At 33.6% G+C, this 26,595-nt stretch overlaps 1 protein-coding gene across 4 annotated transcripts; it reads right to left on the bottom strand.

The window, feature by feature from the left end:
- On the bottom strand, positions 1–25,930 carry LOC114315877 (uncharacterized). 4 transcript variants are annotated; one of them, XM_028262502.2, is made up of 3 exons: positions 25,549–25,930; positions 24,222–24,652; positions 1–1,106 (listed from the first exon to the last, which is right to left on the bottom strand). In XM_028262502.2, the coding sequence occupies exons 1-3, from the start codon at positions 25,658–25,660 to the stop codon at positions 312–314; spliced, it is 1,338 nt and encodes a 445-aa protein (XP_028118303.2). In that variant the 5' UTR covers positions 25,661–25,930; the 3' UTR covers positions 1–311. The 4 variants fall into 4 exon arrangements, with proteins under 4 accessions (XP_028118303.2, XP_028118301.2, XP_028118302.2 ...); XM_028262500.2 differs by having other exon boundaries at positions 24,195–24,652; positions 25,549–25,861; XM_028262501.2 differs by having other exon boundaries at positions 24,195–24,649; positions 25,549–25,847.
- Between the last annotated feature and the right edge of the window lie 665 nt (positions 25,931–26,595).

Here is a 26,595-nt window from a genome sequence, read left to right as displayed (position 1 = left end):
TTTCCAAACTTAAAATGATCCATGCAACTAAATCAATTTAACTGCGACCTAGTCTGAGTTCTGGGTTTTTTGAAAATCGGCTGTTCTTACCATCCTTTCTACAAAGCATACAACTTACCAAGGAAAAAAAATACCGAATACAAACAAACACATGCCACATTGCGGTTTAAAGGTACAACAGAGTAAGATCACACACCAACAAATCCAAGTTTAGGATGGAAAAGCGAGACTGAATGCAGTGATTTTTCTGCAGATCACAGTGCTCTCTTTCAATTTCCATCCATCGGCATCTACACTTCAAAACGCTTTCGTCAATCAATTGATGCCACTACCAGCTGCATCCCCTCTGCTACTGCTCCCGGATTTTCCACTGCCACGTCATCACCATCTGCAGCTCTGTCAACATTGTCCCGCATTTCTTCTTCTTTTCCATCTATGACAACCACTTCTGGATCTTCTTTTTCTTTCTCCAGAGCCTTTTCCGTTTGAGAAGCTGCATTTTTATTAAGCTCCTGAAGCCGTCCCACATGCTTCTTTCCCTTCCTATGATCATTCATCACTTTCTCGGAGTGGGCTCCAATCTTACACATTTCACACCAAAACTTATACTTCTTCTTGTGATCTCCACTTTTCTGCATTTTCTGTCCCGAAAACTTCCCACTTTTATGATTTGAGGAAGCATTGGTTTCCTTACTAATTACCTGCAATGCCAAGTTATTGCTTTGCTTCACATCTTCCGCCTTTGACTTTTTCTGCAATAACTTCTCCCCAGTTTTGTTAACAGGGAGTAATTCTGAGATCTTATTATCTATGGTCTCAATAATTTGAATGGTGGGCTTTGCAGATTTCTTCGGGAAAAGCCCAATTGCATAGTTCTTGCCTGTCCTCAACGCTCTGAGTCCCGCCTCCCTGGCCTTGTGTTTCCTTCCCTGAAGGTGTTCATTTAGGCCTTGTTCACTCGTCGCACTAACATGGCAGAGTGCACAACTCCACTCCTCTTTAAGTTTCTTATTTGAACCACTGATCGAAGGAAGCTCACTACCACCCGACACTGGTGGTGTCACAGCTTTGCGCTTTGCTCCGGAAAAACTCTCCTCTGGCTTACCCTGCAACAAAATGCTTAAACTATGACCATTATATGAATCATATGTTTCACAAAAATGGAGTAAATACCTCTAGTTTTAGTTCACACCAAAAAAAAAAAAATCATTCCAATAGCAATGTTCTGTAATAAGGATTTCAGATAATTTAGCAACTTGTTATAATTGGAAGAAATTAAGAGCAATGCTAGGAACACAAAGACGAAACATCGAATGGGACACAGATCCTCTGTGCACTTAGACTTGTTGATCAATTAATTGAGGAATTGTGTGATGTATTTGGTATTAGTTCTTCGATAAGTGAATGATGGTATAATATATTTACACATTTCAGCCAAAAGTAACAAAGGGGGTTTCTATATATGCAGAATCACATGTTTCACTATATGCAGAATCACATGTTTCACATAGATCAAACAACACATTTAATTATGTCCTAATACTTTTTATAATGCGATATAATACAATCCCAGGAACCACACAAATCCACTTCTAAAACCTATTGCTGCTAAGATTTTGAAATGAGTATATGTCATTCCACATGGTCTCCACCCGCTAAAAGTTGAAAAGGTTCAAATAAATAAAATATAAGCAAATAAGAGTACCACGTCATCACTAATTAAAAACAACCTGTTTCAAGCCAAAGATTTCTAAAATAGCACGTGTGCCATGAAGTGACGCAATAACCAGATAGTTTTTTTGAGGAAACATGCCTGGTTGTAGAAGAAAATCCATATATCAAAAAATTCTGAAAATTGCCGAAAAATTAAAATAAAAAGGAAATCTCTATATCTGGATCAGATCTAAACAACACAGTGACACATTAATATGCCCAACTGTGCAACAAAATTCAATGAGAAAAAAAAAAATTACTGTATGCACATCATCTTTTATGTGAAAAGCAAATACACAGTTACCAAACCAAATTATAAACATTGATATTCAGCCACATCAGCAGAAGTACCTAACATTTACAGTACAGGGATACATTAATACAAGCAGTTTTTTTTTTTTTTTTTTTTTTTTAAAAGGGAAAAAATACACTTTTGTGAGTTCATGCTATGTCCGGCCATGATCATCAACCAGGCTAAGGTAATATATGAACTAGTTACCCAGAAGCCCAAGTAGTCTACATAGTATGTCCATATACAATTTGCAGTGACACTGTAGAAAAGTACACCATTAAGTATACACTTAAAAGAACTTCGAGCAAATATTAAGGTGAATTTTGTTTTGGAAGCACTGTATTTTATTGTATATGCGTACTTTGACTTTTGGTGTGTTACAACATTCAGAAATTCGTCTAAAACAAAGATGACACACAGAGAAACAATCAGTTGCATATAAAATAGAGCCAGAAAAAGAAAAAGCACTTCTAAAAATAAAATATGAGAACAAAATTTGAATTAAGAGAAGAATATGAAAAAAAAAAAAAAAGGATTTGCCCAATGCCATGCAATTTTTAACATAGTAAGGAGAGTGCCACCAGAAGCCAATAAAGCACAATATCTACTTGAAACAGTTAATTGAAGAGAAAAACAATATTACTGCTCATTGAACCTAATTAAAATAGTTAATGAGAAAAGGTAAAATTGTTGTTCACTGAACCTAACATCCACCTTGAACATGGCTAAATGACACACACACAAAACCAAACCAAAACAAAAATGGGAAAAGAAGAAGAAGAAGAAGAAGAAGAAGAAGAATGGATTAGAGTTTCCTCACTTAAAATGAAGCCTAATGATGAAGTTTCGCTTTCTTACCCTTTAATTTCAACTGGTCTGTTGTCAGTAATTGGGTAATTTTGTTTATCTGTTTCTTTTTAATAAATTCTAAATGATTACTGTTTATCATTTCATCAACTTGGTTATCAATTTGGTTTGTCACCAAGTTGACTGCTCCATGGAGAGTGAACTTAAGTGTGCACTTGAAACATTATGAGCCATCATTAGAAAAAGCATACACTACTAAGCAAGTAAAAGGACAGCTGGTACAAGTGCACTGAGAACAAAGAAACATTTGCCACTTATATATATATACACATTTTTTTTTATCAGCAAAATATATATATATTTCCCATTCCTTGGCCAAACCTATACGTGGCTTGAAGTGCATGATAAAAAAAAATTATAAAGGGCAATAATGCAAAGGAAATTAAGGCTCTGTTTGGTTTCAACAAAGAAAGCTACTTTTTGGCTATTTAAGCTAAAAGGATTTTGAATATTTGGTTAAGCATATTCAGTTGACTGAGGAAAAAAAAAAAAAACTTTTCAAACAAGATCCACCCCGTTTGGCAGGTACTAAAAAGTTACATTTCTTTTTCAAACCTCTTAATCTTTAGTATTTTTCTTTTTTATTAAAAAAAATTACTCAAATCTTTCTAAGAAGTTCACTAAATAAAATTTAAAAAAAAAAAAAAAACTCCAAACCCCACCTAAACTTGACCAATATAAAAGCAACTTTTTAGCATTTGTCAAACGCATCAACTTTTTTAGCCACAACTTTATCCTAAAAATTAAAGAAGCAAAAAAGCATTTGCCAAACCAACCCTAAGACATGTAATCCAGAGCATGTAAAGGTGTCTATAACTCCCCCACCAGAATTTACAATCAACCAATACCAATATTATTCTTTATTAGTGTTTGATAGAAAATCAAATGGAACGTAGCCAAGTAGTAAGGCAACATGTTTTGGCCACACACTATTTAGAGGTTCAAATCCTTCCATCACAGAGCACTCCATTGTATCAAAATATATACTGCTTTCCTATCCAATTGTGACTTCTTGATTGTTCAAGAAACTATAGAAATAATATAATTCACCAGTTCAATTACAAAATATAACCCAAGGTTGTTAAGGCTCAAGGTGCACTAAGGTGCCAAGGTCTCCTAGAAGTAAAGCGCAAGCCTGGGTGAGGTAAGGCACATGTGTGATAGGCATGAATGTCAAATATGCTTACTAGTTAAAACAATGAGAAATATGTAACACACACAAAGAAAACGTTTTTGACTTATCAAGTAAGAGAGAAAAATCAATATACATGTAAATCTTTTCAATTGATATATGCATCAGCTAAATCAAATATCAATTTGCATATTTGCAACAATAAAAAACTAGTTGCAACTTTTAAGCATATATTGTAAAATTATTCACTAAAAATTAAGCACTGGAGATGTCAATTTCAAATAGTCAAAGCATATTTGCAATAATAAAAACTAATTGTAACTTTTAAGCATCTATTGTAAAATTATACACTAAAAATTAAGCACTAGAGATGTCATTTTCAAATAGTCAAGCGTAAGCTCCTAAATTTAGAATACAAAATACAAAAAATGGTTTGAGAATATGATATAAGACAGAAATTAGTGACCATTAAAAAATAACAAGATAAAGTCAAAAGATATGATATGATTGGATTATAAAAAATAAAAAATAAAATGTGTGCCTTAAGTCTGAAGCCTACTAAAGCTACTCAAGGGCATAAACTTGAGGGCTTTATGTAACCTTGACTGAAGGAGCCTTACCTAGCATAGAGTAATGCATTTTCTTCAAGCCTTGACATCCATAGGATTTTTTCGAAGCCTAGGTGTGAACCTTTAACTATAATATACCCTACAAGGATTTGATGTGAATTTAATAAATACGGCTATGAAAGGACTGTTCTAAAAAGGTGGAAATGTCCAGGCCTTATCCACTCAAGGCACATTTGCCTTATAAAATCCAAAACCTCCAAGAAAGAGCCAATAGATAGGATGGTAAACATCATTAAGTTTCAAAATGGAAAGCCTTAGGTCCCCAAGGATCTCAATTTCTTCTTCCCACCAACACCAAGCAAACAAATAGGGTTATTTTCCAAGCAACCTAGTTACTAGATCCAGCCAATTACATTTACTATTCACACAATTGAGGTTTGTGCATAAGTGATTGTCTGATAATGAGCAAGGGATATCCATTTTTCTACCAAACAGGATGTATTGAACTCATAATTCTTCAGACTCAAGTTTCTTGATAACTGGACAAGGCATGGGATACAAAAAGGGCCCAGAGCACCCCCAACTAGCTCGACAAAGAACAAAAAGATGTCCAGCAACCTGATCTCAACCTTGCACATGCAACATGTAATTATAATAAATAATCACTCCCCACTTATTGGCCCACCATCAAACATTTATCTTAAGCCACACTCAAAAAACTTGGGGGAAAAAAAGAACCTTGCACGGAGCAATGTACTTTCAGCCACATCTCCTTCACACAAATGTTCTCAAACAAAACATTCTTCCAAAATTCACCTCACAACAGGCCCCACTTTGACACTTGTATCTCTAAATGGGATAAATTACAATTCCTACCCTTGCACTTTCATCAAAATCTCACTTTGGTCCTTCCATTTTCAATTGTAACACTTTGAATCAAGTTCCAATCTCACCCTTCCGTCCATCAACTGTTAATAAAGTAAATGGAAATTGAAAGTGGATGGACTAAAATGAGATTTTAATAGAAGTGTAAAGGTGCTAATGAGACAACAAAAATGTCACATATGCTTCAAATGACAAGTTCCATCAACTTTGTTAACGGTAGACAGATGGAAGGATGAGATTGCAACTTGAGTTAAAGTGTAGGGGGTTGACAGTTACAATTAAAAGTGAAGGGACTAAAGTGAGATTTTGGTAAAAGTGTAGGGTTACTAAGTGTAATTAACCCCTCTAAATGGGACAATGTTTGACCCATTCTCACCAATTCCCAAAGCCCACATGTGACAAGTTCTCACCTCATAGACCACAAACTGGCATTATCAAGTCACGATAAACTCTAACACAATAATATTATGGATAATATTTCACCTCGACTGAACTTAGGGAAATTCTATTTGCACACCATGGTTTGTTTCAGTACACAACATTTGTGTTGTTCGAAAATAAGTTTCCGAACAAAGTCAAATGTTTTGACATAAATTTCCAAGCAGAAATGAAATGTTCATCAGATACACATTCCGTTCGGATATGACCTTTTCAACAATTGTTTTTTTGTTTGGAAATTTATGACCAAACATTTAACTTTGGTTTGGATGTTTATATTTAAACGACATAAATGGTGTATATTGAGATTTTCTGTGGTGGGCGAATAAAATTTCTCTTGAACTCAACAAATCCACATCCCAACTACCTGGGGTTGGTGACATGAATCTCATTTCACCATGCCACTCAATCAACAATCAACAATCAACAATCAGCAATCAAACTTACACAAATTAAAAAAATAAATATTGATCACATCTTTAAAAACGAAGATAAGTATGTGTAAACATAACTTTTCAAACTTTTATATTCAGAGGGACCCAATATTTTTATAATTTTTAAAATAATATCGATGTTAGCTAAGGTTGGGCTTAGTTACGGATACAAAGACTCCCTTGTGAGTTTTTAAAATACGCTATACAAGTGGTGCTAACAGAAACATTCATTCTCCCCATGCCCTACCCCCTACCACCCTCCAACATAAATTCAACATTTCACGATACAAAATGGAAACCTTTATTGCCCAAGAGAAAACTATCATTTCTTGCAATAAATCCTTCGCTCAATCATTGTGCTGCACAAATCCAACTCCTTTGCAACACCAAATCTTCTACTTTTCCACAAGTACACACAATTTATATTTTTTCATTAAATCAATCTTTATTTGAATAGATTTTTTTTTTGCTTCCAGTACTCTATTTGTCCATAAATTCAACAAATGAAATAAATAGGATTATACTACACAATCCCAATTCTTAGAGACTCTGACAGGTAAGAGAATCCACCCAATTATTTGTTTCCGACCCTTAGGCTTTGAGGAAATGATGAAACATATTGGGCCAAGAGCTAAAATAATGGCCAAAAACTTAAAATAGCCATGGTCAGTGTGGGATATTGGGAGAGACACAACGCGAGGAAGGGGTAGAGAGAGAGAGAGCGAGCTAGGGAAAGTTGGAAAATAGAAGCGCTATAAATCAGTAAGCATTTCAAAAGTATGAAGAGAGAGAGAGAGAGAGAGAGTAATTTTAGAAAACCTGAAAATAATTTTTTAATATTTATTTTTGTCTAACTAGTTTGTACATTTTTCAAAAAAAAAATCATAATTGATTTCCAAAACTATTTGTTGTTGTATGTAACTATTGTTGTTGTAATTGTGAATGGTAAAATGTTTGGTGATTCTTTCTAGCCAATTATTTTCTGGCTGCGAGGAAATGATGAAATGTATTGGGCTAAAAAATAAGAATGTGCCCATTTATTTTTTTACCCATGGTTAGGATTTGAGGAAATGATAAAAAGTATTGGGCCAAGGCCTTTCAGAAAATGATGAAACTGATTAGGCCAGGAGCTAAAATAATGGCCCAAGCGCTTTTTAAGACTCTGACCGGTAAGAGAATGGCTAGGTACATCAATAATTTTTTTTTTAATTTTTTATTTTTATAATTTGTAGTTATACCTAACAATTAAAAAATGACGGCACTAATAGCTCCCACCTTTTTTTCTAAGGAAACCCCCCCCCCCCCAAAATTTTTTTTTTTGAATCCTCACTTATAAAATTTAAACATTGATAAAATTTCTAAGGACCCCTACATAATACCAAAACTATCCCTCCTTCAAAACATTACACACCCACCCACCTAGCTGCACATCCCATAACAATTTGGACACTCACTAAAGCATAACCTAACAGAGATTTGCACCCCCACACAAACCCACAACAAGGTTGCCCTCTCTTTCCCCTAAACCTATCACCAACCCATTACAGACCAAGCACTGACACACACTGGACAACAATGGGGCTGTTTGTTACAGATTCTAGGAAATGATTATAACTTATTTTAATTTGGGAGCCTATACCAGACTTTTGGTGCAACTTCGGCTTATAGTTTATTAAGCAGAAATAGCTTAAATAAACTGAAAAAAACTGATTTTTCAGAAGTTGAGGAAAGGGTGCTTTTAGCTTCTACTTTATGATTATCAGCTTTTAACTTAAAACACCCCCAATCTCACCCTACGAACAACAAAAATCATATCCACCACTGACGGGTAGTCTCTCCGCATCATTCTCAATAGGTATTTTGATCAATCTTAGTTATTTTCATTATTTTTCGTGATATTATTTATTCTTATTGTTAAATGTGAAGTATTTTTTAAACTCTTTGAACCAAGATCAATTTGTCCAAAAAACAGTGTTCAACATTGAACTGTCATACTTTTTGTTGTTGTTCGAATTAACCCTACTGAACAAAGAAAGTTTTATAGGTGTTCAACTGGAATATTTTTCTTTTTATGAAAGCTCAGTAGAACTTTCATGATCATAGGAACCACTGAACAGGAACTATGTAAATTACACCCACATCCTCTCTCTCACAAACATATAATAATTTAAAAAAAATTATGCTAATTGTTCAGTCCTGTAAATTCGAACTCAACTTTTCTCATAAATTTTGAATGATTTTAATGAGAATGATTTTATCCAGAAGAAGATGGATTATGGAGGATGTAGGTGCTCAAGAACACAATGAGAATGAATAAGAATGATAGACCATAAGGGGTGGGTGCTCAATTTGGTTTGATAGGGTTGTTTGTTCAATTCTGAATGTTGTTTTTGTGAGGGTGGTTGTTCCCTTTCAATGTGTCCATTATAGTAATTTTAATTGAGGCTATAATTGTCATTAAAAAAATATAAATAGGCGGGGGTCCTAAGAAAAAAGGTGGGGGCTATTAGCGCCACCCTTGAAAAATAATTGAATTTTTTGTAATGATTGAAAAAAGAACCCTAAGTATTTTTTGTAACTGCAAAAAATACCTCATATTTTAAGGTTTTTAAAAATAGACACAATATAATTGTTCTAGTACTCCTATATTTTTTATAAATTACATTTATACCCTGATGTACCCATAAAAGTACTCGAAAAGTACCCATCGTGTGCCCCTTTCCACATACACCGTACCCGAGCCATACCCAAAGTATTTCACATAGTGAATACATATTTTGCATACCCTGTACGCATAAATATCAAGGACAAATTACATTGATAGTCCCTACATTTTGTCTCGTGTCATTTTGGTCCTTGTTCTTTCAATTAGCCCAATTTTGACCCTTAAATTTAGATTGTGTCAATTTGGTCCAATTGATAACATCATTACTGTTTTTGATGGAAAAATATCACTAAATTAGTTGAAGTTAACTCACTGAGATAAACAAGTTTATAAGTTTCCCTTGAAAAACGTGACATATGTCACTTATGTACATATTTCTCATTAAAAAATGCTAACAATTGTAAGCAATTGGACTAAATTGGGACAAAATTATAAATTCAAGGTCAAAATCGAGCAAATTAAAATTATAGGGACTAAAATGACACAAACCAAAATACAAGGACTATCAGCGTAATTTGCCCAAAAAATCAAATGTAAAAAATAATTTAAATATTTTTTGTAATTGTCAAAAAAACTCATTTTTTAAAATTTTTAAAATAGACTATAATTGTTCCAATATCCCTAGATTTTTTAAAAAATTACATTTATGCCCTTACATACCCACAAAAGTATCCATTCCATACTCGAAATGTACCTATCCTGTACATGTGATACCCTAGCCGTACGCAAAGTATTTCGCGTACTGAATACATATTTTACGTATCCGGTACGCATGCAACCATATCGTTACGCATACTTCCAGTGGCGTAGCCAGGAATTCCCTTCAGTGGGATCATTCAGAGGGAGAGAGAGAGAGAACAAATGAAGGAATGCATCAATGGCAATGCAACAATGGTTGTTAGAGAATGAAGCATTGATGGAGCAAATGAATGAACGAACACTGAGCTAAAACTGACACCACTAAACAATGAATAGCTCCAAATATATGTGATATATGTGATATTTATCTAAATTCACTGGGGTCATTTTGTTAAAATTAACACCACTAAATAATGAATAGCTCCAAATACTGGGGTCATTTTGTTAAAATTGAAAACTATTAAACAAAATTTTATATATATTTAAACAAAACTTGAAAGTTCAGTGGTGTCAACTGACACCACTGAATTACACATAGCCCCGCCCCTGCATACTTCTATCAAGTAATTATACAATACTCATACAACAAAATTTTTGGGGTACCCATGTTTCATAAGCCCAATTCTCACCCCATTTTTCTCACCCTCAAACAAAAGTGAGTAGGTTCCATGTGCATTTATTATTGTGTCCGACTACTTGTGTCTAGGAGTAAGAGAATGATATGAGAAATACAATAATGTTAAGGGGATGGCTCAAAAGAAAAGTTAGAAGGGACTCCCCATAACCATAATGAAAATGCACATGTTTGTGTAGGATTATTTAGACTAGGTTCAGAGCTAGAAAACCATGCAGAATGAATATTGCAGTCTATTTGGTCATCTTGCTCGACCAATGTTGGAGGTTTCTCGAAAAAGATAGTGTAAGTCAAACTGGCAACTAACCATATGGGATGGTGGATGAGAACAAGTTCTATATGATTTGTAACTTCCCTCATTGGGGGCCGACCAAACATTTAGTTGGATCGACCCATATGAAGATACAGAGAGAGTAGAATACTTTGCAAGATGAGGTCGGCCCACCAAAGAATTGCTATGAGCTGACTCATTAATCGTTGTTTATAGCTCTCAGACAATGGGCCAACCAAAACTTTATGAACCAACCCAAAACTGTATTTTTGAAAGCTAGTTGCTATTATATCCATTAGGGTGAAAAATACCAAGTGGCCTAGCCTACATTGGATGGAAGAACAAGAGGACTGAACAGCAAAAGGAAATAATTGTTTGTTTGTTTGTCATGGAATGAGTTCACTTGAGCAAGTCTTCAGTACGCTTTGTATTATCTACTATTTTGGTTTAGGTTAGTTTAATTCATCTATGATCTTTTCTTAAGAGAAGATACAGCTATACGACCGTTCCCCATTTAGATTTTCTTGACGAGAAACAAACTATTTGAGAGAGCATCTTTATACATTCTAGGGTCAGATCACATCTCTTCAAGGTTTCCCAACTTATGTGAGTGTAAGGTTGTCAGACCTATTGGAGTCTCAAAGTTCTCTCATTAGGTTAATCATTATTAGTTTGTATAGATTATTCCCATCACTCACAACTATACTTTGGCCTCATATAAAAACATCCAAGGAGTTCTAGATGAGCACCTTAATTTAAGTGTTAAGGTGTGTGTTTGATGGTTGTTGGTTTTGGGTTTAACCAAGAAAACCCAAATATTTATTTTTGTTTGATTGATTGTAAATGTTGAAGATGATCAAAATCAAAACCTAGTGAAGTAGTGAAGGTTTTGGGTTAACCTAGGAAAAACTCATTTGATATTAGAGATAATGCTGGCGAGGTAGGCTGGGAGTTGATGTACGCATAAAGGGTGTGTCAGATATATATGTTGTGAATCTATAAGACGAATGCATGATTGTTGATTAAATACCTTAAAGAACAAATTGATATATAACTAATATCATTACGGTATTTGTTTAAGAACCAAAAGAACAAAACTTTTGTGCAACTAAACGAAAGCAAATAATTGAGAAAGAAGGAAATTTGTATAATCAAACTAATTCAAGACAAGTAGGGGATAAGGACCTCGGAGACAAAAAAAATCAAAAAAATATAATTCCAGAAATTACCATCAAACCAACTGCCAAACTCTCAACCCCAATCCAAACTCTCGTATCACCTCCTCTTTTTCTGTTGGACCTTTTTCAACCCCAATCCAAACTCTCATATCACCTCCAACCACACACCAATTGAAAGACAACTCAAATATACAGGCAAACCATCCAGAAACTACCATTAAACCAACTGCCATTGCAACAATGTTCAAGAATTTATGAAATGGTTTTTAGCAGGGAATCTGTATCAGTCCAGAATTATGAGAATGGAAATATGCTGGCGACAAAACCATAGTTACTGAAATGGTTGAAGAAGATATTGATCAGTCATTATTGGGTATTGAAAGTGGTTAGCCATCAGATCACAGCATTGAAACCTCTTTAAGGGGTTGATCAACTATAAATAGAGTTTTGAGTTTTACAAATGTGAAAGATGATGATTGATGTGGCCAACAGGTGGTCCACTTGGACTTTTGAGCAACAAAGACAGTGCTTGGTTCAATGGTGGTTTTGATTTTCAAAGGTTAAAGCCAAAGAGATGCTTATGATGGGCAAGATAGAACTGGTTCATGTTGTTTCTTACATCTATAGAGGGACAAATATGGGGACATTAAACCTAAGTTATTTGAGCAAGGGCAATTGGTGTATTTATAAAAAATCATACAACAACACAATCAAATTCCATAACCCTCCCCACCAAAAAATTAATGCACTGGGCAATTTGTTTTGACAAATATGGGGAAGGGAGTGATGGAGTGAGTGTGTACAGACCAAGGGGATTCTTGTATTTCAGCTTAAATTCAAAGGAGGTGGGTCTCATCTACCCCACATTTTAACATCCAAGTAAAGTTCCACATGTTACCCAACAAATGGTTGTCTAAACCAAATGAAACAACAAAAAATAAAACTGCAAAAATATTACCAGTACATTTCCTTGTTGTCACTATCTAGATAAAAATATATTCTAAGTATGAATAAGTCCTACTTTTCTCATAGAAGTACCCACAAGTCTTGTAAGTTTTTCTTATGACCCGTAAACTCAACTTTTCAAAGCTGTCCAATTAAGTCCATAATTTGATGAAATTCTTTATTTAATCTTATAATATACTCGCACAATGATATAAATCATTAAATTACAAAGTAAATAAAAATTACATTAAAATAGATGGTAAATAATTTGCTTAAAATATTTTCACATCCATAATTGTAAGTGAAAATCAATTTTCTTAAATTTTAAAAATTAACATCACTTGTTTGTCTTAACATCATGGAAGCAGTATTTGAAAAAGTAAATTTATAGAAAATGGATAAATATTTTTTTCTTGGTTTTGAAAAACCACTTAGTTGAAAGATACATGGCTTTTAAACTTATTTTTACCCAATCTAAACATCATGGAAGCAGTATTTGAAAAAGTAAAAATGACAAGACCAAAGAAAAAATGTGATGTTAACTTCTTCAATTTTTCAAAAAATTAATTTCTATTTAGGATTATACATTCAAAAATATTTTAAACATTTTTACTCCCTATTTTCATGTTATTTTTACTTACTATCACTTTCAATTATTTATATCATTGTGCAATTACATTATAAGGGTAAATGAAAAATCACTAAAATTTACGACTTAATTTGAAGAAGTTTTTAAAAAGTTAAGCTTACTGGCCATTAAAAAAACTTAAAAGGACTTCTTGGTACTTTTAAGTGATAAGTAGGATTTATCCATGCTTTTTCCTTGTAATTTTAATTGCAACAAAAACAAACATGTTTGGTTAACAAATTTTCAAAATTGTTTTTTATCTCTCCTCTCTCCTCTTTTTCTTATTAATAAATCAATCAATCATTTTTTCTCTCCCCTCTCTCTTCTCTTCTCTCTCCTCCTCACACATTCTACACATTAATCAATCAAATTTTCTCACACCCATTTATTCAACTACAAAAAAAAAAAAAAAAAAAAAAAACTATAAATTATCCCAAAATTATTTTCAAAACTCATAACCAAACAAATTTTCAATTTCAAAATTCCTTTCAACAACTTATCTTTCAAAATACAACTCGAAACTCTTTTAAAAAACTAAACCAAACGGAGCCTTGGTTTTCAAGTAAACTGTAGGATTTGAGAGGGCTTAAGCTTCAAATCATGCATCATAAAATCAAAAGAAACTCATAGAAATTCCTTTAAAAAGGATGCATACCTAGGATTCCAATAGATTTGGAAATGATTCAATTTAAAAGGAAAGATTGTTAATCATTAGATTTTGACAACTATGATCCTCAAAACATACTTGTAAAAATCTAATGATTTACAATGAAAATCTTACGAATCATAAGTCAAAATATTTGAATCATAGTTCTAAATCCTTTTCTATGAAAAATTCTTTGATTTTCTTTCTAATTTACCACTCACAATTTCAATCTTAAATACTATCAAATTATACCGTTCAAACTTACACTAGTTGAAGAAAAAAAAAATTTAGTTAAAAAATAAAATTTCTAACTACAATCAACCATTTAAATTTTTTTTTTTTAGTTCTACGTAACAGTTGAAAACTTTGGACTAATATGTTCACATGCGAAGCACTAAAAACAACATGTTCAATGTATAAATCTTGTGGTCCCAAGGATTCTACTTCCTAAATTATTTAGGATTCAAAATACCTACGGAGGCACTCAATGTTTTAAATGTACATCAGGCAAAATCTTATATAAATCATCAAAAAAGTTATGGACATACGTGGAGTATCAAAAAAATTAAGCAAGTTGTCAACATCTAATAAACACGGATACTTGACAAGACACAAACACGCCAACACATAAATTTTTAAAAAATGTATGAAACGACACCCAAGGGCCACACGCAAAATATATAGTTTTATATATTTATTATATGACATACATAAGGATAAATAATTATTATATATCATATATATACAAAAGATAATTTTTAAAAGTGCAGATGATATCGTATTAGCAGATAAGACTAGAGGAGTTAACACTAATTTGGAAACTTGGAGAGAAACACTTGAATCTAAAGAATTCAGGATAAGCAAGAACTAAGACAGAGGACATAGAGTGTAATTTTAATAACAGTAACAATGGAAGTAGAGGAGAAGTGAAGATTGAGAACTAAGAAATATCTACATTTTCATTATTTAAGATCGATTATCACAACAGTTAGGGAGATTAGAGCGAATGTGGTCCATAGAATTAAGGCGGGGCAGTTTAAGTGGAGGAGTGCGTCCGGAATACTATTCGATAAATGAGTTCCCACTAGATTAAAAGGAAAGTTCTATACAACGGCCATTAGACTAGTGATGTTGTATGAGACGGAATATTGGGCAACTAAGAGATAATATGTAGATAAAATGAGTGTTGCTGAGATAAGGATGTTAAGGTGGATGTGTGGCAAGACTAGAAAAGACAAAGTTAGAAATGAGTATATTCATGAATGGATAGTAGTAGTACCAATAGAAGTAAATGAAGAGAGAATAGATTGAGATAGTTTGATCATATACAACGGAGACCAACAGAGGCAGTAGTGAAGAGATGCGATACAGTGACAGTAGATGGAAGTTTTAGAGGAAGGGACAAACCTAGATTGACGTGGGCTAGTGTAGTAAATAGAGATATGAATCTCCTTAATTTGACTAACTAAATGGTCGTTCATAGAGTCGAGTGGAGACAAATGATTCATATAGCCGACCCTATTTGATGGGACTTAAGGCTTTGTTTAGTTTGATATAATAATTTTTAAAAGTCTAAAGGGGGAGAATATGTATAAGCTTATGCCATTTTTTTATTATTGGATTTCAAATTACTTTATTTAAATTTGTATGTATTTTATGTATGTCCAAGCTATAGATACGTGTTAAGTGTCTGTAACATGTCCAAGTCTAGAAAATTTCTAAAAATGTAGGACACATTTCAGCGTGTGTTTAACAAGAGGTTTCAAAGAGTGCAAAGAAGTATTAGAGGAGTGGCGCGTTGTGTTGTGTCGATGTCCGACACGACATACTACCGTCTTAGAAGTGTTTAAGCTTCTTAGGCCAACTAACTAACATATTTTTCATTAAGTATAGTTTTTGCCACACGAGTGTTTTATATTAACTCTTGTGATTCCACACTTGGAAGCATTAACACCTCCTCTACCAGATCTATATATGAGTGTCGAATACATTTGGGAATGAAGTACGCCGAGTGCTCTAAACTGTGGTATGATAGAGGTAGACTTCTATAGATTATATTACACTGTAAGAATTTAAGATACTTCTAAAGTAATTTTTTTTAAAACAATTTGACATCTAATAAAATGTAATATTTTCCCCCAAAATAATCATATAGCAAATTTCTGAATGGGCAATCTTTTTATTATATGTTTGAAATGGTGGTGCTATGGAATTTTGAAAGATGATTAAATTAAAAATGTCATGGATGTTTAGGTCTTAAATTTGTATTTAGTGGTTTTGTTGTTTGACATATTGATAATATTATTAATGTGTTTTTTTATCATAATTTGATTAAATAATGTGAATATATATATATTTATATATATTATAAGGAAATTGATTTTAAATGGGAACAACTCAAAATAATTGCACTTTCATGGAAGTGCAAGTCGGAGCAAGTAAGAGTTGTGTCCCATACCACAACTTTCAATTGTGCTAGACACGGGCTCAGTTACACCTCCATAAAAGTGCAATTATTTTGAATTGTTCCCATTTAAATACAATTTTTCCTATTTTATACCGTGTCCTGTGTAGAAAAATGTTGTGTCTATATATCCATGGTCTTGTCATGTCTGTGTCTCGTGTCAGTATATGTGCTTCTTAGCTTCCACGTAATCTGACGATTAAAAAACAACATTTTTTTTTTTGATGAACTAGATTTTGTTAAGGTGTACATGAAAAAAAAACATAAATTCAATTGCCATATGTACTTTTGAATATTTTTTACAGCGTTTTGGAATCTGCAACTCATGATTAAGCAAAATCGGTTTCCTATTCCATTACAGATTTATCATTCAAAACCTCAACCATCAAACAATTGAAAAATCAGACACCAAGCTCGAGGACTCTCTTTTAAGTTGAGTTAACAACTATCCATCATCAGTAGAGGCAAGTAAATCCTATAATGATGAAAATTATCTTAGGTTTGTGAATCATGTTCACAATATGAACTTCAGGTTTATGATGGGTCTTGACCTCTTTACCAAGAAGTGACGCACTCAAAATTAATAGCAATTCTTTTTCTTTTCTTTTTTTTTTTTTGATTAGTAAGCAGTGACCTCTTTACCAAGAAGTGACGCACTCAAAATTAATAGCAATTCTTCTTTTTTTTTTCTTTTCTTTTTTTTATGATTAGTAAGCAGTGACTTTGGAATTCTTTTTAACCTAGAGTTGCACACAACTATCAGACAATCAAAAGACATAGTCATTAATGAGCAACATGAAACGTATCAGGACACTAAACAAGTATCCACATTCCGCACCCACTTCACGTATAAAAGGTAGCCTGCTCCACTTAAACCAGCAAATGAAAAATCAGAACCCAAGGATCAACAAAGCCATTCATTAAGATTATTTTGCAAGATCATTAACATGACAGTCCAAAAGGTTGTCATAACCCATTATAAGTTTGGTGATCTAGACAAATAATCTCCTAAACCAATGACTATGATACCCCTTGATGGCTGACTTTTAACTTGCTGGTCCACCAGTAGAGGGGTGACCCCAAGCATGGGTAGAAATACATATGCCCAAAACATATACCTTTTGCCTTAACAAGCCTAGGTTCCTGCTAACTATTCCCCTGATTTTGATACTTAAAGCGCAAGAAATTTATAAATTTTATTTTCCACGAGAAAAACCAAAAAGAGCACACTAAACATCAGGTTTTCATTATTAAGTCTTTCACTCATTATCACCATTTTAACCATTCGGTTTTAAAATCAATCACCAGGTTGACAAAATTAAGAGAAGAAAGTATCAAGTCATCCGGGCTATTTCTAGCATAGACATGAACAAGGGACGCGAACACAATTCAATACAGACATGCTAACACGACAAATCCTAAAAAATACAAAAAGAGCATGGCAAGGACAAAGAAACATTGTAGTATTATATATATGTGTTTGTGTGTTGCACATAATATAAAGAAAAATATGCACTTCAATTTACTATCTGTATATATATATTTTTTTCCATAAAATTACAAAATGTGTACAATGAAGCTCTACAAATGTCATGTATATATTACATAGTCTTACTATTTTCTTTCTTACTACATTTTTAATTTATTTCATTATTATATCGCTTCCTATGTCAGAAGTTGTCCATTTCATTGTGTACTTCATTTCATTTTATGTTGGTCATGTGTTTGATGTGTTGTCATCAAAGTGTGAAATTACATTGTAAAATAAGGACATGTTCTAAGTGTCAGACACGTTTTTCAAAGTGCCCAAGAAGTGTTGATGTCCAAAACAGACACGACTCCTCTCTAAAAGTGTCCATGCTACATAGTTGAGGATCAACCATCTCCACTGCAAAAGGGAGAAAAAAAAAAAAAAAAAATTGAATCTGAATGCTCAGGCTTAACATTTCACCTATTGTGATCTAATAATAACACAAATCAGAAGTGCTTCACTTTGTGACAAAAGCATACACAAAAGAGACCTAGAAGACCACAAATTCACATTAGATTTTATCTTCGAATGCAAACTCAAATCTTACAAAGAAATCTTCATTTTTAACCCTGAAGTAGATGTCAACCATTATGAATACAAAATCAACTGGGTCAAATTATGACCAAAAAAATATTATGTGTACACATTAAATGGAAAGTATAGTAACTCAAATATCATTGTTTTTCAACCCTTGGGGAAGTTTTTCTCCAACTTCCAAGAAAATATATCTTAGCTTTTCATAATAAATTTGGTCTAGTAAATATGAGAGCATTTTACCTAAGGGTTTCAAGAAAGGTGATTAAATGGACTTCAAAAAGAAATGTTTCATTCAAAAACTACCGGTGGTACATCGAATAGTGTCAAAGCTATTGTTGCATGTGCAAAAGTAGGCCTTTATGAATTTATGGCACAAATTGTTTTTGTTGGGGAATGTTATATGGGTAGCCCCAAAAGGGAGTGCGCATATGCTCCAAGTTGACTTTCGCGCTTTCAGAGGATCGAAGAGCCAAAATGCTATGGTCTTGTGCGGTCTTTGCAACTTTTTGGGTTCTATGGATGGAAAGAAATGCGAGAATGTTTGAAGATAAGTTCCGGGAGATGAGCTGCTTGTGGGATAGTGTTTGCCACTTAACTTCTTTTTGGGTTTCGGAGAATCCTCTATTTAAGGGGGTCCCACTTTTTTTGTTAGCTAGAGATTGTTTGGCGGTGTGCGATATGTAGGCTTTTGCTTAAGAGTTTCTTGTTAGGGTTTTGCTTTGTGTTTTCTCCTTTTTTTTTTTGTAAGAGGATGCCTCATCCTTAATTACTTTTTTGATTTATCAATAAAGTCCTTTGTTGTTGATCCAAAACAAAAAAAGTAGGCCTTTATGAAGCATGAACATTCCTAAGAAGGTACCATGTTTGTGTCAGACATGCCAAACACAGACACTCGTTGAACAATCCTCGAGCACCTCCAAACATGTTCTATTATTTATTTCATTTTCTTATAATCTGACACAATTCGGACCTTAGTTGCAGGAATCGTGCAACCAGGTGGCGATTCTGAGTAAGAATCGCGATTCCGCGTTTCCTAAAAAGAAACGTGTAAGAATCGCGTTTCTGTGGAGAGAGAAACGCGATTCAGTCAAAGATGGGATCATAAAGGAGGGAGAGAGAGAGAGAAATCTGGTCTCGCCGTCGATCTGTTACATAGATTTGCTGGTTTAGGGCATAGGTTTCTCAGACACGGCTTCAATCTGTCACATAGCCTTCGATCTGTGTTACATCGCCTTCGATCTGCTCACAATCTCCTCTTCACTCTCTGTCTTCATCTCTCTCGATCTCCTCCTCTGTCTCTCTGTCTTCTCTTCATCGTCATCGTCATCGTCATCGTCATCGTCTTCTTCTTCTTCTTCTTCTTCTTCTTCTTCTTCTTCTTCTTTGTCGTCGACGACTTCGTCTTCTTCTTCTTCTTCTTCTCTCTCTCTCTCTCTCTCTCTCTCTCTCTCTCTCTCTTCGATTTGTATCCCCCCTTAGCCCCTCCCATTTTTTACATTTAATGAATATAATAAATAATATAATTATAATATAATTTGTTATATAATAAATCTAATTAAATCATATATAATAAAAAAAAATCTAATAAAATTTATAAAATAAATCATCTTATTTTTTATTATTTATTTTAACATATTTTATTATTTCTTATTTGTTATATTTTTTTATTATAATATATATATCAATTAAAAATAAAAAAAATAAATTAATAATAGAACATTATTTAAAAAATATAATAAATAAATAAAATAATTATGTGTATTATAAAAAATATTTATAAAAAAACTTCTAATGTGTATTAAAATATATATATATATATATATTACCGCTCCCCGAGGCGCTCCCAACCTAAGAAACTTCTATCAACTCACGCTTCCCCGCTCCCGCCCCCGCCCCCGCCCCCGCCCCCACTCCCACTCCCACTCCCACTCCCGCTTCGTGCAACTAAGATTCGAACACTTGAAAAACATACATATTCAACCCTTAAACACACATCAAATACATGCAAGTTCAAAGAAAATAACTTGCGAGACAGTTGTTAAAATCTAAACAATAAAAATTTTATAGATATCAATCATTCTTTTAAGCTTTTTAATTAAAGGAAAACAACTAAATTTTGTGAATAGATCTTTTTATAATAAAAATTAATACTTCTTGTTCAAACTTTATTTTCAATATATAAAACGTGAAAAATAATGTATTTCTAGTTTAATAAATAAAACATAAATATATTTGTAATGTAAAAAAAGAAATTTGTTACATTTTCTATATAATTACAATGCTCTTGCCATGTTGGGTCTCTGTTCATGTTTGTGTTTCTTAGGTAAGTCATTTACAACCGCAATCCCTAATGGCTACATGCAGTTGTCATGCACCAAGGTGACCCAAATTTAAAACCTCTAGCCAAAAATTAAACACCATGAATCCAGAACAGAAGGATGAAAATATTTTCAAGAACAATACCTGTGTTACCAGAAAACGCAAATTCCCTAGCAAATTACATATTGGTACGCATGTTCTGCAATATGGTACACTTTCTTTCCAAAACGGTAAATTTAGTGTTCCAAAGCGATCCCAAAAGTTTTTCCAAATATATTTCCTTAAATGTTACCTTAGAAGGAAAAACATCAAATACAATAAACTAAAATCTAAGGCGAATTAAATTTTGACAAGACAAAAACATAAAGAACAAAATATATATATATATATATTTTTTATTGGATGCCTAATAGTTAAAATAAAATTACTCTAAAAATACTTTAACTTCTGAAATGTAACGTATACAAGTCTACCCCTGTCGTACCACATTTTAGAGAATGTGGTGTACCACGTTCCTGTTCCCGTTCCATATATCAAAACGATTCACATTCCAGGTAACATAGAACAATACCACACAACTTGAAAATCCAAACTCTCATATGCAATGGAGGCTAGAGCAAATACTCCCAACAGATTGAATGAGATCCAAGTCCTCATTCAACAGAGTACTCAAGGGTACTCCTGATATGAAGATTTCAACTATACTCACAGTTGCTCCACAATGTGACAAGTAATCTCACCCTATATAGATCAACTCTAACACTGTGTTTGGTTGAGGGATTTGGAAAGGGAAAAGGAAAATGTAAGTGAAATGTGAATAAAATACATCTACATTTCACCTAATTTCACACATTTTTTTCCCTTTTCGTTTCCAAATCCCTTCCCAAATCTCCCAACCAAACACAACGTAAAAGTGTATGAGCTTTAACATAATTTAATACTTTAAAATTTTACAATAACAGAATCAAGAAAAGAAAGGAATGGGGTCAAGTTAAAGCCTCACTGAAAAACCTGGCATAATCACGAATTTCATATGAGATTGAAGACGTTCAACAAGCGGCAGCCATGGTAACAGATTGTCAAGGACATCAAATATGAGTTCATCTAGGTAGGTAATTAGAATCCCCTCCATCTTCTTGAGCTCAATACCTATTAGAGCATACCTTATGAGAACGAGTAGATGGGTTTCCATGAAATTTACAAAGAAAGTTGGAAACAAAAGCCTTATTCTGTGAGACCATACCATATCCCCCAAAAGTTTCCACTACCTTCATTGCAGAATCCTTGTCTCCATTCCACCAAATAACCTTTTCCACACTCCTAATGACTTTCAAGAACTCAACAAAATATGTAATCCAAATTACTTGTTGCCATCAATATGAATCCTTTATTGCTAGTCAACTCTACCCAGCTACCTCCAAAACCTCTCCAAGAACAGAATACTGACAGTTTTCCATTCCCTTACGCACTTTTCTTCTCCAAGAGGTAAATGTTTTCTCCACTTTCCTTCGCTTGTCCCCTCCATACAATTTAAAATATAAATATATATATATATTCAAAACAAACTGTTCCTGCCAACGGGATGACTGACATTTTGATAAGGGTTTCTGATGTGTCTAATAACCAAGGATCTGAGCTAAAGAAGAGAGCAAACCCTATGCAACATTAATTCCAACGTGTACATACATAAAGTATAAGGAAGCTACTTTCCAATACAGAGTATGTCCATGCAACAGTGAACTGATGATCATGTGGCATACGTTGTACTCATAAACCAAACCAAACCAAGCCTTAAGTTTCATCAAATGGGGTCAGTTGCATAAATCCTTCTTCTCCATTCAACTCTAGCCAAGCCCATTTCGTTAGTCAAATTAAGGAGATTCATATCTCTATTTACTACATTAGTCCACATCAATCTAGGTCTATCCCTTCCCCTAACACTACCATCTATGAAGCACGGGTACGAGTACTGGTACTGGTACAATATGGATACATCGTTATGGTAAAATTCAAAAAAAATAGGATACAGGTACGCCTTGGTATACTTGTAGAAAAATATTTATTTTTAATTTAGAGTAATGCAAAAATTAATTAACTAGTTTACTTTGTTAAGGTCCAACCTTCAATTAACATTTAATATCAAAAGTAAAACTATAAATCAAAATTAAATGTCAATATATTAAATAACTTACACACCATAGTTTAATTTTAAAATCATACTAAGTATAAAACAAAAAATAAAAAAGAAATCTAGTGAAAGGAATTTTTATCTGGGTAGTAGAAGAAAATATTGTTCCAACTGAAGTACGATACGGCTTGGATATATACTAAGGCCTCGTTTGGGGACTGACTATTTTAGCCAAAAAGCCAAAAAGCTAACTAAAACTAATCACATCACCTCTCTACTTTTCTGCACATCTTTTCATAAAAAGTCAAAAAATTACTAAAATAGTCTGTTCCCAAACAAGGCCTAAGTATGTCTGGGCACGCCAAAAATTAAGAAGAAAAATTTTAGGTACGTGTTTCGTATACCCGGTACGTATGCAGAAGTACCATATGCCGATAAGTACCTGGTATGGGTATGGCGTATTTTTCGAAGTACCCATGCTTCATAGACTACTATCTACCGTCACTGTATCGCATCTCTTCACTACTGCCTTTGTTGGTTTCCGTTGTATATGACCAAACCATCTTAATCTATTCTCTCTCAACTTATCTTCTATCGGTACTACTCCTACCCATTCTCGAATATATTAATTCCTAACTCTGTCTTTTCTAATCTTGCCACACATCCACCTTAGCATCCTTATCTCAGCAACACTTATCTTATCTATACGTTGTACTCATCATACCCAAAATAATATTAATGTGCATAGGCCACAATCTAGACATTTACCAACAAATTTAGAAATAATAAAATAAAATAAAAACTAAAGGCAATTACAAATAAAATGGGTCAATGCAAAGAAAAAATACCATTAACCAAAGATGGTCATAAATCCCAAATCAAACAAGCAATTTCACTATTAGAAGACAAGCTATTAAAGAGAAAATGGACACTATCAGTGCCAAAGAAAATAACATACATCAGGACCAGAACATAGAAATTATACCTCAAACCAACTGAATTCATGAACAGAAACAGTCCTAAAAACGAGAACAAAACCTTCAGCCAAAAAAAATCTAATTTTGGGGGAAGAAAAAAGCATAGAAATCCATCAAAGTTGCAGGCCATCGAGGAAAGAAAACAAGTTTAAAAAAACTTCATCTGTAATTTTCAGTGACATTCAATTTTAGGACCCAACAGACACAACATATGGAAAGCCAAAAAAAAACAGCCACACACACAAACACATACACAAGGAAAGTGAAGGCAAGAGGAGGACGTAAAAGTATTAAGTACTGACCAGGAAAATGATTTTCTCTTTGCTAACCTCTGAAGGAGTTTTGACCTCAGAAATCTTAGGTTCCGCATTGTGCTGAAAGGAAAAAGTCCCGAAACCCCCATTCCCACGACGAGCCTGGTAGCCCAGCCTATCCTCGAGTGACAATGCCAGTCTCTCCTCGAGCGATCTACCATCGGACTGATGCAAAAGAGACAGTCTTGGTTCGAACTGCATTGCCGATACGGCAGCTGAACCCGAGAAAAGTGAGAACCTCTCAGCTCCACGCAACGCCATCTCTCTCTCCATCAACATCTCCCTCCTTACTTCTGCTTCCAGCAACCGCTTACGCGCAATTTCACCTGCAACAATCTCTTCTCTAATCCTCTGTTTCTCAAGCTCCCGCTGAATTGCTTCGCGCACATCATTAGGGTTTCGAAAGAACTCTGCCGGGCGTCCAAAATCAGGGCCTGAATAGCCTGCTGAAAGTATGATTATTCACGTAAAAGACATTGTCAAAAAGCGACATGTGGTAAAAAGATCATGAAATCGAACAGAAGTTTGATACTCAGATTGTTTGTTTGCAGAGAAAATGCAGGAAAGCAAATATATATATATATATATATATATATATATATAGATATATATATATATATATATATATTCCAACCACAAATATACTCCGATGAGTCTCATACAATGATTAGCATAAAAGACATTGTAAACAGTAACACATGGTGAAAGCAAACAGATTTCGATACTCAAACTCTGTTTGGTTGAGAGAAAATGCAAGAAAACAAAAGAAAAAAAAATTTTCAACCACAAATCTACTCAGATGAGTCTCATACAATGATTTAGCTTATAAATAAGGTCAATTTTTCTTCAACATTTTAATCTTTCCCTAAACTTTACCAACATATGTACATACATACATAAAAAGATCGTAAAATCAGACAGACTTCGATACTTAAGTCTCTGTTTGGTCGCAGAGAAAATGCAGGAAATCAAATCTACTCGGATGAGTCTCGTACAATGATTTAGCGTATAAATAAGGTCAATTTTTCTTCAACATTTTTAATCTTTTTTCCGAAAACTTTACCAACTTATAGACATAAAAAGATGGTAAAATCAAACAGATTTCGATACTCAAGACTCTGTTTGGTCGCAGAGAAAATGCAAGAAAGCAAAAAAATAAATAAAAATAAAAATAAAAAATTTCAACCACAAATCTAGTCCGATGGTCAATTTTTCTTCAACATTTTTATACAGATATATATACAAGAATTGATCTAGGAATCTATAGATGCAAGAGTTGACTGTTGATTTGAGGTGGCTGATTTTGTGAGAGAAGTGAAGAATTGGGGATTTTTGAACTTACCTCGGAGTGCTTGCTCGGTGAAGTAACTGATGCTCGAAGAAGAAGAAGAAGGAGGAGGAAGATAAGTCGAAGCTTGCTCGTCGATGGCTCGAAACTTGAATTCCATTTTCATACAAATTATATGTATATCGATCGAGAGACCGAGAGAGGGTTTAGGAATGGAGTATAGAGAGAGAGAGAGAGAGAGAGAGAGAGAGGGAGGGTTTTCAGTTGAGGCAAAATCAAAACCCAAAATGTGCTGTACTCTGTCCACGCTCCATTTTAGGTTGCCTTATTTTTTTTTTTAAGAAAAAATAGTCGAACATAGCTTGTCAATTTGTTTTTTTTTTTTTTTTTTTTTTTTTTTTTTTTTGGAAGAATTAGGCTTTTGAAAGTGAAAGTCACTCCCTAACTATTAACTCACTTTATTTTTATAAAAAAATTAAAAAATAAATTTAATTAAATATTTTTAATTATTATTTCAAAACACTTCTTAATTAACATTCCTCTTCAATTTTTTAAACTAGAAGAGGTTCATAAATTATTATTATTATTATTATTATTATTGTTATTTTTATTTTTAACTTAAGATCTCCCTCTAATTTTTAAAAAATTATTTTTCAAACAAAATCGCCAAGTTCTCTTATTCTTGAAGTATCATCAAATATCGAGTTTAGACATAAAAGTTGATGATCTCACCAAACTCGATCTATACCCAGCGACGAGAAGCTCTCCATCTCCGAGTTCGACCATAGAAGAAGACCAAGAACATCAAGCACGCAGGCAATATATCACTTGATGATGTGATTGAGATCGCAAAAGTCATGAAGGTGAGATCGATGGCCAGAGATCTTATTGGTACTGTTAAGGAGATTCTCAAGACTTGTGTTTCTGGTGGATTTGCAACAGGAGATTTCACATGGCGATGTCGAGATTCCTCTGGATTGATACGAGTTTTTTTCCCCTACGATTTGCTCTTTGATTCTTGGTTTTTTTTCTTCAATTTTATGAATTTTTCTATTTCGAGATTTTATATCTCTAATTTTTTAGTAACGATGATTGTTGATT

The sequence above is a fragment of the Camellia sinensis genome, chromosome 5, assembly GCF_055761805.1.
Source record: "Camellia sinensis isolate YWXY chromosome 5, ASM5576180v1, whole genome shotgun sequence".
NCBI lineage: Eukaryota > Viridiplantae > Streptophyta > Magnoliopsida > Ericales > Theaceae > Camellia > Camellia sinensis.
The sequence above is the reverse complement of the archived record's forward strand: the minus strand, read 5'-3'. Positions and strand labels throughout refer to the sequence as shown.

What these genes read in the sequence shown, in the direction of transcription:
- LOC114315877 (XM_028262500.2), bottom strand. Translation starts at nt 25,660, where the DNA reads ATGAAAATGGAATTCAAGTTTCGAGCCATCGACGAGCAAGCTTCGACT. An exon ending in CACCGAGCAAGCACTCCGAG is followed by an intron (nt 24,653 to 25,548) that starts GTAAGTTCAAAA and finishes TCATACTTTCAG; the next exon opens with CAGGCTATTCAGGCCCTGAT. An exon ending in AAGAGAAAATCATTTTCCTG is followed by an intron (nt 1,107 to 24,194) that starts GTCAGTACTTAA and finishes ATTTTGTTGCAG; the next exon opens with GGTAAGCCAGAGGAGAGTTT.